The 17,765-nt window shown below is 39.7% G+C and overlaps 1 protein-coding gene across 1 annotated transcript; it reads left to right on the top strand.

The window, feature by feature from the left end:
• The first annotated feature begins 392 nt into the window (after positions 1-392).
• LOC120269110 (enoyl-CoA hydratase 2, peroxisomal-like) lies at positions 393-17,757 on the top strand. Its single transcript, XM_039276398.1, has 8 exons — positions 393-432; positions 2,121-2,206; positions 2,303-2,325; positions 2,450-2,518; positions 3,162-3,198; positions 9,956-10,026; positions 10,164-10,237; positions 17,590-17,757. Exons 2-8 carry the CDS (start codon positions 2,150-2,152, stop codon positions 17,598-17,600), a joined length of 342 nt encoding a protein of 113 aa, XP_039132332.1. The 5' UTR covers positions 393-432; positions 2,121-2,149; the 3' UTR covers positions 17,601-17,757.
• Positions 17,758-17,765: the final 8 nt, after the last annotated feature.

Here is a 17,765-nt window from a genome sequence, read left to right as displayed (position 1 = left end):
CCTTCACAGTGATTTCAGAAATATTTTTTTAATTATAAAATAAAATTATATTGGACATTGGAATATAGAGAATGGATGAAAATTAAATGGATTCATTAAGAAAAAAATAACATAAATAAAATAAATCCAAATAATTTTTTTTAAAAAAAAAGAAAAATACCAATAACTACATATATTAAAATACCAATTATTTTTAAAGAAATTTAAATCCATTAAATTGGATTAAATAAATAATAATAATAATAATACGTAAGCAGAGTTAGTTCAGATTACAAGTCATAAAGTTGGATGATTCCATGCACACACAACACGTACATGTGTAATGCTATTGCTTTTCGCTTTCGTCTTTTAAAAAGGATATAAAATAAGGTAGCACACGCACACTTTCCACCATGCACTCTTCGATCACCCTCAAGAGCCTCAACTAGACGTCTTGCTATCAGGGACGGAACTAAGGGGGGGCTAGCAGGGGCTTCAGCCCCCCCTCGGCACCGGCAAGGTTTTTTATGTTTGGCCGGAAAAACATTGAAGTTATGGAACCATGTAAACCAGCTCCCTTTAGCCATGCTAGCTCCCTCCAAAGACCCTCTCATCCGCCTTTGATAATCACTACATAGATACTAAAGACAATGAGGAAGAACTTTTGTATTCAACTCGACCTCGTAAAAACATTTGCACAAGTCGGGATAATTCATGGAAGATGAGATGTTCAAAGGAAAAACGTAAAAACCAGCCAAGTTTGAAGCTTTTATAATTTACGAAATTTCAAGAATCGAAATGAAACTCGTGCATTGAGAGCATGAGTTAATTGCATTCTCGGTTAAAACCAAACCAACTAATGTTGCCTCGAACTAATGTGCATCCATTTGATTATCTCATCCCGCCATTCATCGAAAAACTAATCTTGACTCTTGAGGTTGTCTCGAACTTAAAACCAATCATCTTGATGAAATTAATCTCAGCTGTTCATTCATTCCCTCTCAAAAACTAACCAACATTCAAACATTTGAAAGGTCAATTTTACCCTTTTAATCAAAAATCTATTTCCGTGTTTCAAAAATATTCAAAATTCCAGCTTTCGCTGCTTCTTCAACCTCGATCGCTTCTACACTACACCGCATCCTCTCTACTTTTCAATCGAGTATATATATTTTTAGTATTTATAATTATTTGATCATATAATCAATGATCACTTCTTATTGAAAATGAGAGAATGAATGTATTAAATTTATGGGTGAAATAAATATAACATGAATGATAAACTTCATTTTTATAAATATGCCTACAATGTGTTTGATTAAATGCCTTGATGAGTTAAAATGTTGAAAATATCAAATATCAAATATTAATATGTATCATAATGTATATATGTATAAGTAAATAATGTTTAGTATTAAATCTATATAGTAAAAATGCATAACAAAATAGGTTTCAAACTTTCAATAAGACTAGTTATACCAAAGGTTTCATAATCATAAATATTCATTAACACATAATAAAATTGGATTCAATGATGTAACATATGATGCATCCTGAAGACTTTTCGGTGACTGAACATATGATGCTTGAGGATCAACTTACTACTTTTTATTTATGATGCGCGACATGATGAAGATTTTGCAAATATCGGGACTTGGGAGGTTTTACTATAAAGATGATTGATCATCGCAAATGTACTATTTTTCCACCTCGCTTTATCGCCTTATTGAGTTGGCATTGGTTTTGCCGACTCATGGCGTACTAGTGTTGAGAGGGCATTTTCAGCGATGAATATTGTGAAAACTGACTTGCGCAACAAAATGGGAGACGAGTGGATGAACGATAGCATGATTGTCTATATTGAGAAAGAGGTTTTTGCAACTATTGACAATGAGGCGATTCTACAATGTTTTCAAAAAATGCAAACTCGTCAGTATTCGGCTATCTCCTCTTAGCAAAGACATGCGTCGCATGTATGACAATTCTAGCTCTAGTGTGCATAGATAAATATTTTATGTTTTTTGTGATTAATTTAATTAAATGTCACAATATCGCACTATTTTGTATTGAATACAATTTATGTTGATTGAAAATAACATCTTGCCCTCACTTTCTATCAATAAATCCTGGTTCCGTCCCTGCTTGCTATTGCTTTTCTTTGTTGACGATCATGGCGATGACCAAGCCCATCGATCCAGAGCTTGCACGCTCCTTCAAATTCTCCAAGGTTAGCTTCCATTTTGATCCATTTTTTCATGTTTTGGTTTTTTTCTCAACTGCCTCCACTGATCTCATGAATCTCTGTCTCTTCTTCTTTTTGCAGGATGTTTTCTCTTACAATGACAGGTTGGGTAGGGTTAAAGTTTAGGGTTAGGGTTAATTCTGTAATGATGTTTTTAGCTACAATACAAAGGTGGATTTGGGTTGATGAATTCATAGTTCTTGGTTTTGCTGGTTGATTTTGATGAAGGCATGTGGCTCAGTATGCTCTTGCGATCGGAGCTTGCGGTAAAGATGCTGTGGATGAGAAGGAGCTCAAGTATGCAGTGGCGGACCCAGTAATTTAGTTCAGCCCGGGCTTAAATAAAAGTTAATATTCTCATATTCGTCACTCTTTAATTTTTCGGCATTAGCTCAACCATGGTCTCTCCTTAGTTCAACCACGACCAGTGGCAGAACCAAAACTCATCGGTAAGGGGGTGTTAAGTCAATTACTGTCATTGTGATGGATGTTATGAATAGCTTTCTAATTTTTATTAAAACTTAAAAATTTTAGTAATTTTTAAATAAGAAAAAAATTTTTCATTCATCAATTTTTTTACATTTGTCATGCCACATTATCAATTTATTTTTCTTAATTATTAAAAATTATAAAGTTTAGAACATTGTATAATTTTTTTAAAAATTTTCACAATTTTTGAAAACTTGTTTTAATTACTAAAATTATTAAAAACTTAATATTGTAACCTCTAGGATTTGAACCAGGGTGGGCTCACATCATTCAACTCTCACAAAACCACTCAAGCCCATGTCCATTACTTGTTAGTTAGATACAAATAAAATATTATTAAACATTAATATTTGTATAAAAAAATTTATTGGACACGGTTCTTCTAAGGTTTTCCTGTCGGCCAGCCCGGGCTTCAGCCCTGGCTGCCACCCATGTGGGTCCGCCCCTGCAAGTATGTGTACCATCCGGATGGACAGACCTTCATTGAGGTCACCTTCTTGTTTTCCCTTTACTAGTTCATTTTCCTCTAATTTGAGTATGATGCCTGGCATGCCAAGCTAGAAATTAGAAGTCTTTGATGGAAAATTGAAGCTTCTTGGAAATTGGTAATACTGGTTTTAATTTGTTGATATGCAAATCACTGTAATCAACCATTATGTCAGTGCATTTTTCCTCTAATTTGAGTATGATATGTTTTATTCAATGACTACAAATGTTATTTGGTTGTTTATTAGGTTTATGTAATGGTTTTTTTTTTGTGGATATAATGCATTATAGTAAAGGAAAGGAGAGAGCCGGGCTTCTTGGAAGAAGGATTTTTGAATTCTTAGTGGTTTAATTCCTTTAACTAGGATATACAATTTTTTTTTTTTTTTACTTGGTCAGTGTTGGTAAGAGCTTAAGTCTCATTGATATGGCTTTGTTCCTAAGTACAAAGGAGAGGCAATAGCTCTAGAGTATTCTTCTCAAGGGTTGTGGGTACTAGTTTCAGCATGCCCATGGAAGTAAAGTAAGGGTTGAGTGAACCTCATAATACCTAGCCACATATTAATTTGTCTTATGGTTGTGTTGCTTATATCTATTCTTCAATTTCTATATACAAAAGTAAGGTCTATATGAAGAAGAGGATGCTAATGTGGAATTTAATGAAGCAGAACAAGCAAGTGTAGGGACTAATTTTGCAAGAAATACGCTAGCTATGTCTTTGATACCTCTAAGTACACTAGCTAGAGTCCTCATTCTTTTCCCTTTCACTTTAGTCGATTTAGTGGGCACAAAGATCATTTGCCATTGTTATTGAAATAATATCTAAGCTTGGTGAGAAGATTAACCTGGCCCAACTAGCACTCTAAATTAGTTGAGTGGATGTGAAGATTGGTTAATTTAAAAACTCGATCTCATTCTTCTCTGTCATTCTGAGCTTTGTTCTCCTTTCTCCTATGTGTCTCAATTCATAGCAGAAAATCTCCGGGTGATATGCCAATTTGTCAAATTTCTCCTTAGCGAGGAACTTCTTTGTTCAGTATCATCCTGCATTTTATGTTGTCAAGAATTTGAACCAGCCTATTGGTCATATGATCTTTTAGAACTTAGTTTCCATTATTTTTTACTAATCCATGCCAGGTTGAATTCTTCTAAATTAATGGTTCGAAGACCAAATGGTAAATGTGCATTTCATTTCTTGAACCTTTCTGTTAGAGAGTGAGAGGAAGAGAGAAATGCTTGAACCATTGATCTCAATGGACAAGCTCATGTATAAATAGATGATGAAGTGTACAAGTACATATAGTGTACATAGTCTATACTCAGGATATACATACACATATATACATGTATCTAACACCCCTCCTCAAACTCAAGACGGATCATACGTCTGGAGTTTGGATAACATGAAAAGATGCTGATCGCGAGTCTGCGCTTTGGTGAAAAAGTCAGCAACCTGAACCTCTGTGGGAAGGTAATGAAGAGACACTGTCTGAGAACGAACATGACATCGAGTGAAATGGGCATCCACTCCAATGTGTTTGGTCAGCTCATGCTTGACCGGGTCAGCAGCGATCTGAAGGGCCCCAGTGCTATCACAGTGAAGAGGAATAGGGGAGGTCTGCAGTATCCCAAAGTCCTGTAGGATCGAGCGAAGCCAAAGTACCTCCTGAACAGTAGAAGCTAAAGCACGAACCTCAGCCTCAGCACTGGACTTGGCTACTGTATGCTGTTTCTTAGTCTTCCAAACAATGAGAGAAGATCCAAGAAAGATACGATGAACCAGAGTGACGAGAAACGATCATCAGGGGAACTAGCCCAAGTAGCATCGGAATAGGCCTGTAGCTGAAGAGTGGAATGACGTGAATAGAACAGACCACGAGATGTAGTACCACGAAGATAGCGCAGTACTCGGAGAAGATGTGCATAATGAATGCAGTAGGAGCTGCAACAAACTGACTCAGAATATGGACTGCATAAGAAATGTCAGGATGAGTGACAGCCAAGTAAACCAAGCTGCCAACAAGATGTCGATATCGAGAGGGATCAGGTAAAGGAGTCCCATCAGAAGCTCGGAGCTGCAAGTGAAGCTCCATGGGTGTAGCATGACAGTCAGAGTATCGCTCAAGCCAGAGCGAGCATGAAGGTCAAGAGTATATCGCTGTTGAGTAAGACGGTAGCCATCGGGACCGAGAAGTGATCTCAATACCCAAAAAGTAACGAAGCGGACCCAAATCGGTCATCAAGAATGTCTCATAGAGTTTCTGCTTCACAAAGGCAATGTGAGCATGATCATCTCCAGTAAGAATCATGTCATCCACATAGAGGAGAAGAATAGTGCGGCCGCGATGTGAAGAATGAACAAAGACTGCCGAATCATGGATGCTCGAAGTGAAACCAACCGCCTCAATAACAGTACTGAATCGCTCAAACCAGGCCCGTGGAGCCTTTTTAAGACCATAAAGAGCACGACGAAGTCGACAAACAGTCCCTGGAGGCACCCGAAGACCAGGAGGAGGAGTCATATAAACTTCCTCCTTTAAGTCACCGTGAAGAAACGCATTCTTCACATCAAGCTGATGTAGGGTCCACTCTCGAGCAGCCGCAACGGCAATCAATGTACGTACAGTATGCATGTGGGCTACAGGGGCAAAGGTCTCCTCATAGTCACGACCATGCTCCTGCTGGAAACCACGAGCAACCAAGCGCACCTTATAGCGCTCGAGAGACCCATCAGAACGAGTCTTCACCCTGTAAATCTAGCGGCATGTAATCGAAGTAGCATGAGAAGGGAGGGGAACTAAATCCCAAGTATGAGTCTGAGACAATGCATCAAGCTCCCTCGCCCATGGCAGACGCCACGCGGTGACCGCACCGCCTCTCAGAGGGTACACGGCTCAAGGACATGCGAGACACTAGTGCTAGCAGTGAGTATAACGGTCGGGGAGGATGTAAAGTGGATCGATCACGTGAGAATGGGGTGTGAGAGCGTGCACTCGTGGATCGAGATCAGCGGTAGAGGGGGTGTCAGAGAGGACCGGCCGAGGTGAAGATGCTGCAGGTTCCCGACGATGATAAGTGTAACGAAGAGGAGGATGTGCGGAAGGAAGTGAGGAAGAATCGGCTGGATAAGGAGGGAGAAGGAATAGGAGATAAATGAGAGAGAAGCTCTGGAGAGGAAGGACGTGGTAGATAAGTAGTGGACGCTGGCGGAGTATCCTTAGTGGATGAAAGAGGAAAAAGGAAGGAAAGAGGGACAGTGGGAGAAGTAGATGTAGTAGAAGTGGGGAAGCATAAAAAAGAGTGGTCTCATCAAACATGACATCTCGAGAGATGCGAAAACGACAAGTGACTGGGTCATAACAACGATAACATTTGTGTTCAAAACTGTACCCCAAAAAAACACAAAGAACCGACTGGGTGGTGAGTTTTGTCCGCTCCCGAGGTGAGAGTAAGACAAAACAATGACAACCAAAAGCACGAAGGTGATCATAGTGAGGGGGAGTTCCATGTAGGAACTCACCAGGACTACAACCCTAAAAATGAGATGATGGTTGCAGATTAATAAGGTAGACGGCAGTGTGAACAGCATCAGCCCAGAAGTGAGGAGGAAGAGAGGCGCCAAGTAGAAGAGCTCGGGCCATCTCTAAAATGTGACGATGCTTGCGCTCAGCGACCCCATTCTGAGGATGATCCCCAGGACAGGATAGTTGAGGCAAGGTGCCCTCAAAAGACAAATGGGTACGAAAAGCATGGGAGGTGTATTCTCCGCCAGAATCAGACCTAAAGGTCTTGATAGAGGCAGAGAACTGAGTGTGCACCATAGTTGTAAAAGAGCGATATATAGATAAAAGCTGACTACGATGATGCATAAGATAAACCCAGGTAAAACGTGTGTGATCATCAATAAAAATAACATAATATCAATTGCCACCTTTAGATACAAAAGGAGTAGGGCCCCAAACATCAGAGTGAATGAGTTCAAAAGGGACACTAGTTTGAGACTGACTCAACGGATAAGGACGTTGTAACTGTTTACCAAGTTTACAGCCAAAACAGACAACATCAGAAGGAGGAGAGACAGCTCCTAGGACGCCCTGACTGACAAGAGAAGACATACGAGACTGACACAAATGACCAAGACGATGATGCCACAGATGATGAGATATAGTAGCAGCATAACAGTGAGAAATAGACCTGTCTGAAGAGGGAAGACGAAGGGAATCCAGCGCATATACTCCACTATGGCGGCGGCCAGCTCCAATCACCGCTCCACTGTGATCCTGCACACGACAAGAGGTCCGGTCAAAAATAACCTGACAGTCATAATCAGTGAGTTGACTAACAGACATAAGGTTCATGGATAGGTGAGGGACATGAGAGACAGAGGGGACAGAGAAAGCACTAGTGGAGAGATGACCAGTGGAAGAGACAGGTAAAAGTGTGCTATCAGCAATGCGAACACGAGTATGAAGATAAGGAGGATGAGAATGGTGAAGATAAGTGGCATCATGTGTCATGTGAAAGCTAGCACCAGAGTCAAGAAGCCAAAGAAGACAGGAACTACCTGGAGTGGGTGGAGTAACCTTAGCTGAACGTGCCTGACCAGTAGAGATGTCGCTCAGATGCGACTGCTGAAACTGACGAAGCATCACCAATAGCTGCTGCTGATCTGTAGGAGAGAGAGAGACAGTGGAAGTCGATGCAGAGTGCATCTGAGAAGGGGGTGTGGGAAGGAGCGGCGGAGTCGGTGATGAAGTCATGCGGGAAAGGCCTCGCTGCTTCTTCCGGCAGTCACGCTCAATGTGTCCCACAATGCCACAATAGTGGCAAGTCACAGTCTTCTTCGGCCGCTGAGAAGACCGAGAAGCAACAGAAGTAGAAGAGGACGGGGTAGCCGGTGAAGGAGCAGGAGTACGAGTAGCAGCAAGTGCACTTCCCCCCGAAGGAAGCCCGAAGACGAGTCTCCTCAGCACGAATAATAGTGAATGCCTCATCTAAGGAGTGTGTGGTAGGAGCATGTAAGAGCTGGGCTCGGGTCGACTCAAACTCAGGACGTAGACGCATAATGAACGCGTACATACGTCGTGACTCCTCATGGCGACGACGACCGGTACATGCCTCATCAGAGCAAGTGAGGAGCTGAGCAGTGTGGGTAGGGCAGTGAGAGGGTGTGAGGGCATCAATCTGGCGCCATAACCTCACAGAATCGACTATAGTAATGATCAACGGTATCCTCCCCTTGATGCAGAGTGTCAAGGGCCTGATATAAGGTATAGATCTGTGCCTGACTGGAACCGCAGTAACGGCGCTCCAAGTAGCTCCACATCGCTCGAGCAGTGGGTAGATCCGCAATATGGGTGCGAATATCAATGGTAACAGTCTGACAAATAATCATCCGTGTCGTAGAATCATCTACAATCCACTTCTCAAGCTGTTGCTCATAAGCTTTGAGAATGGCAGTATCAGTGACTGTCGGAACTGCTGGAGCAGTAGAAGTACCGTCAACATGGGAAAGAACACGAATGCCATCAAGAATGGGCTTGAGAGTAAGCCGCCATGGAATATAATTGGTGCCATCAAGCACCACATCAGAGTGGGAGATATTGCGGTGACGGACATCAGGAAGAACTCCACTAAGTCCGATGAGAGTCCATACTTTTTGATGCTCGAAATTAAATTACAAAAAGAAAAGAAAACAATCAGACAAAATAAAAAAAAAAAACAATTCTCAAACAAGAGAATAAAACCAAAAGCAACCAATTAAAAACATAAAGCAAGGCTGAAAATGAGGATCTGGTCGGGCGACCGGATCCGCTAAAGCGCTGCAGGTCCGGGCGCGTGGGCAAGCTGGAGGCGAGAGCGCCGAGCGGCGCGGCAGTGTGCAGCGCTGCGGGCGCAGCGCTGGCGCGAGCGCTGGCGCAGGCGCGGGCCGCAGCAGCGCAGGGGCAGGGATGCAGGCGCGAGCGCGGCAGGGGCGGGAGCACGTGCGTGGGCGCAAGCGCTGGCGAGGCAGGAGAGCGGCAGGGGCGCGGTCGCAGCAGACGAGGCGGGGATGCAGCGCGAGCGCCGGGCAGGGCGTGAGACGCGTGCGTGAGCGCAACCATTAGACACGTGCGTGGGCGCAACCATAAGACACGTGCAGGGGCAGGAGCACGTGCAAGCGCGACAGGAGAAGAGCACGGCTGGAACGAACGGCGGCGGTCGCCGGAGAAGGATCGCCGGAGAAGGAGTGGCGGGGTTCGACACCACTGCAACCTAGGCTAATCTGATACCATGTTAGAAAGTGAGAGGAAGAGAGAAATGCTTGAACCATTGATCTCAATGGACAAGTTCATGTATAAATAGATGATGAAGTGTACAAGTACATATAGTGTACATAGTCTATACTCAGGATATACATACACATATATACATGTATCTAACACTTTCCACATGAACCTGCTTTTAATTTTGTCGAGAATGTGAATCAGCTTGCAAGATGTAGAATGACCTTTGTGTATAGAGAGAGAAAGTGGAATGCAATTAACGATGATAGTCTTCCCTCATTAAGAGAAATTAGCTGCTCCAAATGGCTGTTTTCAATGTCTGCCTAGCGTTTTTGTTGAGCCTTCTGTCATTTTGGCTTTCATCTTTCCTTTAGATTCACTTATGCTTGGACCTAGCTTTTGTGAGAACAATCAAATATTCTTATCCCTAATTTTTGTTTTATTTAAACTTACTCTAAGTCATGCTAACATATATTGAAGCCTTTAATTGCAGGTTCTGCCTACTTTTGCTGCTACTTTGCCGTATCGAAATACGCAAGCTCTTAAAGTAGTGTCCGGCTTGCGGTCAGTCCCTAAATATGTTTTGTAACATTTAATCTATTTATCTTATGACATCTCAGGGCCAAAAATTTTCTTTTCTTAGTTATCTTTATAGCTTCACATGGTCTGAAGTGAAAGTCTCACTAACATTTTCTTGGCAGTTTTGATCCAAATCTGGTGCTTTATGGTCAACAATTCTTGGAAATCAACAAGCCTTTGCCTTCTAATTTGTCGTGTAAGAAATTCAATTGTAACATTGCCAGCTCTTAAGACATACCTTTTTCTTTCTAACACTTGTACACATCCATAGCTGCTTTACATTATTCTTCTTATTATACTCTAAATTATAGTGAGTTGTTTAAATAAATTTTTTTTTCATTACCTATCTGATTTTAATTTTTTGTTCCAGTGTTGTCAAGGCACAGCGCTAAGATGCAGTGTTTTCCATTATAAGCACCTTAAGTTGTCTAGGCGGGGTGCCTTCAAAGAGGCACAAGCTTTTTTGCTCTTTAGAGTGCCTTTTGCACTTTGAAAATCGCTAAAAGAGCCTGCCTAATTGAAAATTGACTGTTGATTATCTTCATTTTTTTACATTTTTAGTTCAGTTTTTAAGGGTAATGATGTTTTGGTAAATAGTAAACTTTTAAAAAAATTGTCTGCCAACCACCCATATTTAATTAGGCTTTTAAGATTTAAATAAAATTTTTAATCGTTGGAAATTTGATGGCATTTAAAAATCAAATATTTACAAGACCTTTAATGTCCCAATCACCCATATCTATTTAGGTCTTTTGAATATCATCCATCCGATCGGTGATTAGGAGTTAGGACTCAGAACTCAGAAGTTAGAACTAATTGGACGCGTGAATCTTAAAGCAATTTTTTTGTGTGTATATATTATGTATAATTTATTTATTTATTTATTTATTTATTTATTTATTTATTTATATGCGGCTAACTTACCGGGCGAGCGCTTTTTTTTGTGCATTGCGCCTTAGGCGTTACAAAAGTCTTAGTGCGCCTTGAGTGTCTTGCACACTTAACAACACTGTTTGTTCCTTTTGGCCAAACTTTTTGTAGCCTTTATTCTAACCTATAGCTAATACGAAGGTGTTTACCCAGCAAAAATGTGTGATTGCTTATATACCCCTATAAAAGTGATATTTGCTTATATGCCTCTATAAATTATTCTTATTTACTTATATACCCCTCTGACCAAGAACTCAAATATTTTATTGTTTGTCTTTACTTCCTGGTTTGTAACTTTAAACTCTTGTAGACCTTTTATTTTCTATCAATAAAACAGCTCTCTGAGCTCCTTTCCCGAAAAAAAAAAGAAAAAAATGTGTGATTGCTTATATACCCCTATAAAAGTGATATTTGCTTATATGCCTATATAAATTATTCTTATTTACTTATATACCCCTCTGACCAAACATGAACTCAAATATTTTATTAAAAAAAATATTCTTCACCCTCTTTACTTATTCACATTAGAAAATGAAAAAAAGAGAAGGGGAAAATTTATGATAAAACTCTATTTGTATAAACTTTGTAATTTGATTTTTAACTGCAAAAGTATACAAGCAAATAAAAACCCTTTGTAAGGGTATATAAGCAAATGTGATTTTTGGGAGGATATATTAGCAATTACTCACTTACACAAACAATTTTCCCTACTAATAATATTAAATTTTTAAACAAGATAATTTATTGCTTTTCTTGTCATAAGAAATGTGCTAATCATGAATGGTGTCCTATTAATGAGCGCTTAGCTTGTCATGTATAACATTTTGGTGCAGTAAAATTGCCAATTGGGAAGTTTCAATTCAGTTTTTAGTATATTAGGTCTTCAACTTGATGTTCCGTAGGGTTTCTATCAGTTCATATATTCTGACTTGAGGGTATAGTAAATTAATAGATTAGGATTAGATATCATCACGAAGATAGCTTGGTTTTGTTAGTGTTACAGTGTGGGTGGGTTGTTAGATTTGGGTTCTTGCAAAGCAGGTTACACCTATCTGGCTTTTTCTGGGTTCCCAAATTGATCTTCATACTAGAAGGGGACATAAAACGATATATATTTGGAGCCTTTGCAGGAGCATGACTCTATTTGAACTTAAGCAATATAAACAATGACAAAAGCTGTAGAGAATAAAGGCAGGACATATTTCAATAAAAAGAGATGTTGTGGAAAAACAAATAGAAATATGCAAAAAATAAGATGAAAAATGCACAAGAACACAGGAATTTAACGTGGTTCGGCTTTCAATCAAGCCTACATCCACGGAGCAGCAAAAAAACCCTCTTAATTTTCAATGACGAGCAATACACACATACAAAAGGGGGAAAACAAGGAAAAGTTTCATATAACCCCCTAAGTTATTCCAAAATTCGGCAATGGGTTCACAAATAAGTAAAATGACAAATCAACCCATATAAAATAGTATAGGGTTGAAAATGCAAAACGAGTCATCCAACTTAAGCCCCAAATCAACAATCTCCACCTTGGCGAGATTTGCAAGCCACATCACAAACCATCTCATCATCGACATCCACGTTAGTATGAAATCTCACACCAATCTCACAAGTTCCTTGCTGCATCTCCAACAATTCAAACAATCACAATGTTGACCAAGTTCAAGCAATGATTGAACTTGGCACCACCAATGACCTTAGTCATCATATCAGCAGGATTATCCCTTGTATGAATTTTCTTAAGCAAAATAACCCCACCATTCACAATATCACGAACAAAATGAAAACGAACATCTATATGTTTAGTCCGAGCATGGTGAACCTGGTTCTTTGCTAAGTGAATAGCACTCTGGCTATCACTAAATACCTCCACCTGTTTTTGGTTAAACCCCAAGTCTGCAATCAGTCCATGTATCCAAATGGCCTCCTTCAAAGCTTCTGCTGTTGCCATATACTCTGCTTCTGTAGTAGATAATGCTACAGTAGACTGCAATGTAGACTTCCAACTGATAGGCCCACTAGCCAAAGTAAACAAATACCCTGTAGTAGACCTCCTATTGTCCAGATCACCAGCAAAATCTGAATCCACATAGCCAATGAGAAATCTGTCATCATTCTCATGATTTCTCTCAAATTTCAGACCAACCTCCATAGTGCCTTTAATGTACCTCAATACCCACTTTGCAGCTTCCCAGTGCTTTTTAACTGGATCATGCAAATATCTACACACCATACTAACAGCCTGGGAAATATCAGGTCTTGTACATACCATAGCATACATAAGACATCCAATTAAACTAGCATAAGGTACCTTCTTCATATAATCTCTTTCGACATCAGATTTTGGGGATTGATCAGCACTCAATTTAAAATGAGGAGCAAGAGGAGTACTAACTGGTTTAGTGTGTTCATCCATGCCAAACCGCTGTACTATCTTCTTCAAGTATTGGTTTTGACTCAGATGCACTGTGCCCTTTACTCTGTCTCTACTAATCTCCATGCCCAATATCTTCTTGGCCTCTCCTAATTCCTTCATTTTAAATTCTGAGTTCAACTAGTTCTTCAACTTATCAACCTTAGCAATATTTCTTGCAGCAATTAACATGTCATCCACATATAACAATAAGTAAATGAAAGTCCCATCCAACAACTTCTTAAAGTAAACACAAGGATCATAAAGACTTCTTGTGAATTTCTGAACTTTCATAAATTGATCAAACCTCTTGTACCATTGCCTTGGAGACTGTTTCAAACCATATAATGACCTGTTCAACCTGCAAACCAAGTCTTCCTTGCCAACTGCCTTAAAACCTTCTGGTTGTGACATGTAAATCTCCTCTTCCAAGTCCCCATGCAGAAATGCAGTCTTCACATCAAATTGTACCAAATTCAAGTCAAACTGAGCAACCAAAGCCAAAAGAATCCGAATAGATGAATGCTTTACTACTGGAGAAAAAACTTCATTGTAGTCAAGTCCTTCTCTCTGTGCATAACCTTTGGCCACCAATCTTGCCTTGAACCTCACACTATCTTTTCCCTGAGTTCCTTCCTTTTTTGCATACAACCATTTGCAACCAATCTCTTTTCTTCCCTTTGGTAGCTTCACAAGCTCCCAAGTGTTATTCTTCTGAAGAGATTGCATTTCTTCATCCATAGCCTTATTCCAATCCATTTTTTTCCGAACTTCTAATGGCTTCTTTTAGAGGTGGTTGGAATGTCATCTTCTAAAAGCAGTAACGCATAAGCAACCATGTCAACAAATCGGGGTAGCTTTTCCCGATTTCTCTCCTTGTCCTAGTTGCAGCTATACTATTATCATCTGTCATGCTTTAGGGTTCATGCTCGAGAACCTCCATCAATATTATCTCAGAAAATCATTTGTAGGTGTAGGGTTTGCATCCATCCGAGAACTAGTCGCATTATGCTCAAACTCCACATGTTGCACATTCCTCGCTTTGCACAATTTTTCTTACTAGGTTGTATTTCACTTTTTGAGAAATCGCCTTCATCAAAATGTAACATCTCCGCTTAATATCAACTTCTTCAACTCGGGCACCATAACTCTGTATCCTTTGACACCACCGCAAAGACCCAAAAATACACCTTTCTTTGCTCCGGATCAAGTTTACTTTCCGTGACATGAAAGTAAGCGAGTACAACCAAAAAAATATGCAAAGAATCATAATCAGTAGCAGGTTTTCCAGTCCACACCTCATAAGGTGTTTTACCTTCAAGTGTAGCTGATGGTAATCTATTGATGAGGTGGCATGCATATGCAACTGCCTCTGCCCAAAACATCTTGCCCAAAGCAGCATTGGACAACATACACCTCACCTTTTCCAACAAGGTCATGTTCATCCTCTCTGCTACCCCATTTTGTTGTGGATTTCCCCTCACTGTGAAATGCCTCATAATACCTTCATCTTCACAAAATTTCTGGAAAGAATTAGACTTGTACTCACCTCCATTGTCAGACCTCAAGCACTTTATTTTCCTTCCAGTCTGATTCTCAACCATTTTCTTCCAAACCAAAAAAGTGTTGAAAACCTCATCTTTAGTCTTCATTGTGTAGACCCAAACTCTTCTGGAAAAGTCATCTACAAATGTAACAAACCAAAACTTTCCTCCTAAAGATACAACCTGTGTTGGCCCCCAAACATCTGTCTGCACATAATCAAGAATTCCTTCAGTCTGATGTACTGAGGTTCCAAATTTCACCTTGGTTTGTTTTCCCAATACACAATGCTCACAAAAATCAATCTTGCATGTCTTTGCACCCTTTAACAAGCCTTGCTTGACCAGCCCTTGTAGTGCCTTCTCACCAGTATGTCCAAGCCTCATATGCCACAACCTAGAAGCATCAGAAACACCTTCACTCTGCTTGGCAACAATCATAGCAGCTCCACCTACAATTGTTTTTCCTTGTAGAAAATACAAATTCTTCTGTCTGGCTTCTCTCATCACAACCATAGCACCCTTGGACACTTTCAGCTCACCTGCCTCCATTGTGACTTTGAAACCTCTAGATTCCAAAGCACCCAAAGATATTAGATTTTTCTTCAGATCTGGTATATACCAAACATTTGTCAACTCCCTGATAGTTCTATCATAAAGTTTCAAACAGATTGAGCCTACTCCTTTCTTTTCACATGCATAATCATTTCCTATGAGGACTGTCCCATTATCAGATAACTCCAAACTAGTAAAATGATCCTTATTCGGACACATATGGTATGAGCAACCAGAATCCATGATCCAACTATTTGAAATACTATCAGAAGTGGATACCAAAGCAAACTCAGAGTCATCATCCCCCTGGGCCACATTAGCATTCTCAGTTTTCTTCTCTTTTCCCTTCTCCTTTTGCTTCAATTTTGGACAGTCTTTCTTCCAATGGCCTTTATTATGGCAGAATGAACACTCATCTTTTGCTGGAATTTTTCTACCATCTGCTGAAGTTCCTCTCAAAACTCCTCTAGACTTGGACCGAAACTTGTTCTTCTTATCTGATTGTCGTTGCTCTGTTCGTCCCCTTACTGCTAATGCTTCTGAATTCTCAAACTAGGCCTGCTTATCTCTCCTACGAAACTCATTATTCATCAAAGCATCAGAAACATCCTTAAATGTTATTGAATCTTTACCATAAATTAGTGTGGTGGCAAAATGATCAAACGAATCAGGTAATGAACTCAATAACAATAAGGCTTTATCTTCATCTTCAACTTCTTCATCCAGATTTAACAAATCAGCAATCAATTTATTGAAAGAGTGAATATGCTCCATCATTGACGTACCTTCTTTGTATGAAAAACGGAAAACTTGCCTTTTCAAATACAAACGATTTTGAATGCTCTTCATCAAGTATTTATCTTCCAGTGTCTGCCACAAATCCTTCGCCATAGTCTCTTTCATCACGAAATACTTCACCTCCTTTGCAAGACAGAGACGAATGGTGCCACACGCCAATCTATTCATCTTCACCCACTCATTTTGTTCCATATCATCCGGTTTATCTTCTAGGGTTACATCTAACCCTTGTTGCACAAGAACATCCACCACTTCACACTGCCACATCCCAAAATTCGTGTTCCCATCGAATTTTTCAATTTCAAATTTTGCATTTGAAACAGCCATCCGTGCCGTGCGAGATCCAATTGTTACCTGTGTTCCAGATCCAGATCCGGGCATTCTCTCACAGGATCGAATCTCTCTGATACCACTTTGTTGTGGAAAAACAAATAGAAATATGCAAAAATAAGATGAAAAATGCACAAGAACACAGGAATTTAACGTGGTTCGGCTTTCAATCAAGCCTACATCCACGGAGCAGCAAGAAAACCCTCTTAATTTTCAATGACGAGCAATATACACATACAAAAGGGGGAAAACAAGAAAAAGTTTCATATAACCCCCTAAGTTATTCCAAAATTGGGCAATGGGTTCACAAATAAGTAAAATGACAAATCAACCCATATAAAATAGTATAGGGTTGAAAATGCAAAACTAGTCATCCAACTTAAGCCCCAAATCAACAAGAGAAAAATCACAGATATAGCTAGTGAAACAAATCAGTAGGTGCATATGGTTTAGAAAATAAGAGGAACATAGATATCTATGAAATCATGCATAAATATGACTGTTCTTTATGTTTGAAGATTGTCAAATTGGGCCGTGTTTTGGGTTTTCAATATACATTAAAGAAACACCATGTGGAAATTAGGCTTGTGGTTTATTATTGTGCATGAATTCCATTGTTATCCAAGTTGAGAACCCTAGTTTTCTCTTCAACCCATTTTAAATTTAATAAATGTTGATGCAGTCACTGTTGTGTGGTTTAGAGGTTCTGGCTGGTTGTTATTTGTTAAGAACACTTAGGTTGCCCAATTTGCTTATTTGCCAGTTGAACTTAATTTTCCTCTTCCATCTATTTTAAATTTAATAAACGTTGACGCAGTCACTGTTGTGTGGTTTTGAGATGCTGGCTGGTTGTTATTTGTTAAGAACTCTTAGTCCGCCCTTTTTGCTTATATTGCCAGTTGAACTTAATTTTTTCTCCTAAAATATTAGTTTGATTTTTGAGAGTTTTAACATTCGATTTTTTTTGTGCAGATCCAAAATGAAGTTGTAATTGCAGGTCTGCATGACAATGGTTTGTATTTGTATAAACCTTTCTTTCCCGCATCTCTATCTCTATCTTTATCTCTCGCTTGCGCGCTTGCACACCCACAAATGATACTAGTGTTTCTGTCACATTCTGAGATGGTCTTTGTTTGATTATGTATCTC

The sequence above is a fragment of the Dioscorea cayenensis genome, chromosome 2 (genome assembly GCF_009730915.1).
Source record: "Dioscorea cayenensis subsp. rotundata cultivar TDr96_F1 chromosome 2, TDr96_F1_v2_PseudoChromosome.rev07_lg8_w22 25.fasta, whole genome shotgun sequence".
NCBI classification, from domain to species: domain Eukaryota; kingdom Viridiplantae; phylum Streptophyta; class Magnoliopsida; order Dioscoreales; family Dioscoreaceae; genus Dioscorea; species Dioscorea cayenensis.
The sequence above is the reverse complement of the archived record's forward strand: the minus strand, read 5'-3'. Positions and strand labels throughout refer to the sequence as shown.